This window comes from Odontomachus brunneus, unplaced genomic scaffold (assembly GCF_010583005.1).
Source record: "Odontomachus brunneus isolate Ranch 3 - 2012 unplaced genomic scaffold, Obru_v1 Obru_scaffold_076, whole genome shotgun sequence".
In the NCBI taxonomy this organism is placed as follows: Eukaryota; Metazoa; Arthropoda; class Insecta; order Hymenoptera; family Formicidae; genus Odontomachus; species Odontomachus brunneus.
In genome coordinates this window covers 81,175-82,147 of record NW_022639526.1, presented here as the reverse complement: position 1 = coordinate 82,147, position 973 = coordinate 81,175, and the positions used below count along the sequence as shown (strand labels likewise).

The following is a 973-nucleotide window of genomic DNA, read 5'->3' as shown; positions in this document are numbered from 1 at the left end:
GAGAGAGAGAGAGAGAGAGAGAGAGAGAGAGAGAGAGAGAGAGAGAGAGTGAGAGAGAGAAATGATGGAGAGAAAGGGAGAGAGAGAAAGAGGGAGAGATAGAGACAGAGCGAAAGATCGCGAGTCAAGAGTGAGAGAGAGGGAGAGGGAGAGAGGTCGCCTTTCGTTTCTCGTCATCTCGTCGAAGGCCGTCGTCCGTCCCTGACCCTACCAAAGTGTGTTTTGCATTGCAGACTACCAGATGCGCAATGTTAACGTGAGATCGGTCAACTCTAAACGAAGGAAAACACCCTCCTCTTCCTGCTTGTGAGTCTCTCAGTTTCGGTGTTTCGTAATAATTCCACCTATGATAACCACACTTGTTCTAAACCAGATTACTATGACATTGTTGTAATGGTTCGAGACGTACATTGACCTTTGACCTTTGTCTTTATATATTACACACACAAACACACAGACACACGTACAAGCACACGTGGACACACTCATACGCGCGTACAGGCAAACGTAAACAGACACACACGCGCGTGACTAGAAAGGAGTCGCCGAGTCATCGAGTCCTTCTCTCCAGGACCTCCCGCTCCTCTGAGCTTTCTCTTCTTCAAATACTTCAAGTAGCGAAGGAGGGAACAAATTGCATCCCCGACGGGGCCACCCCCAAAGAACTTTGCGCGCGAAAATTTACATCCGTGCGCGTCACTTCTTCCGCAAAAAAAAAATTGGCTCATACACTCCCGCGACACCGCCAAGTGACCATCCCCCGCCTCCCTCATCCCTCCCGCCATCGCGTACAGAATCGACAAAGGTGGACGAGGTCGGTGGTCCGCGCGCCTGCCGAAAGCTACCACCATCTGGACTTCTCTCTGCTCACGCAACGACACGCAACTCTGCCGATGACATCCAAAACACGACTTGCCTTTACGTTTTTTTCGTTCAGTCAAACGTTCTTGCCTTCCCCCCCCCCCCCCCCCCC

General features: G+C 51.3%; 1 protein-coding gene across 4 annotated transcripts in view; it reads left to right on the top strand.

Moving 5' to 3' along the window:
• The window catches only part of LOC116847323 (homeobox protein onecut-like), a 125,288-nt gene that overhangs the window by 83,077 nt on the left and 41,238 nt on the right, over window positions 1–973 (top strand). For 2 of the 4 annotated variants that reach the window (XM_032822209.1, XM_032822208.1), the window contains one exon: window positions 234–306. The exons of the other annotated variants lie outside the window; for them this stretch is intronic. In XM_032822209.1, the coding sequence (XP_032678100.1) occupies window positions 234–306 (73 nt within the window). The remainder of the gene's footprint in view (window positions 1–233; window positions 307–973) is intronic. 4 annotated transcript variants of the gene reach the window in all.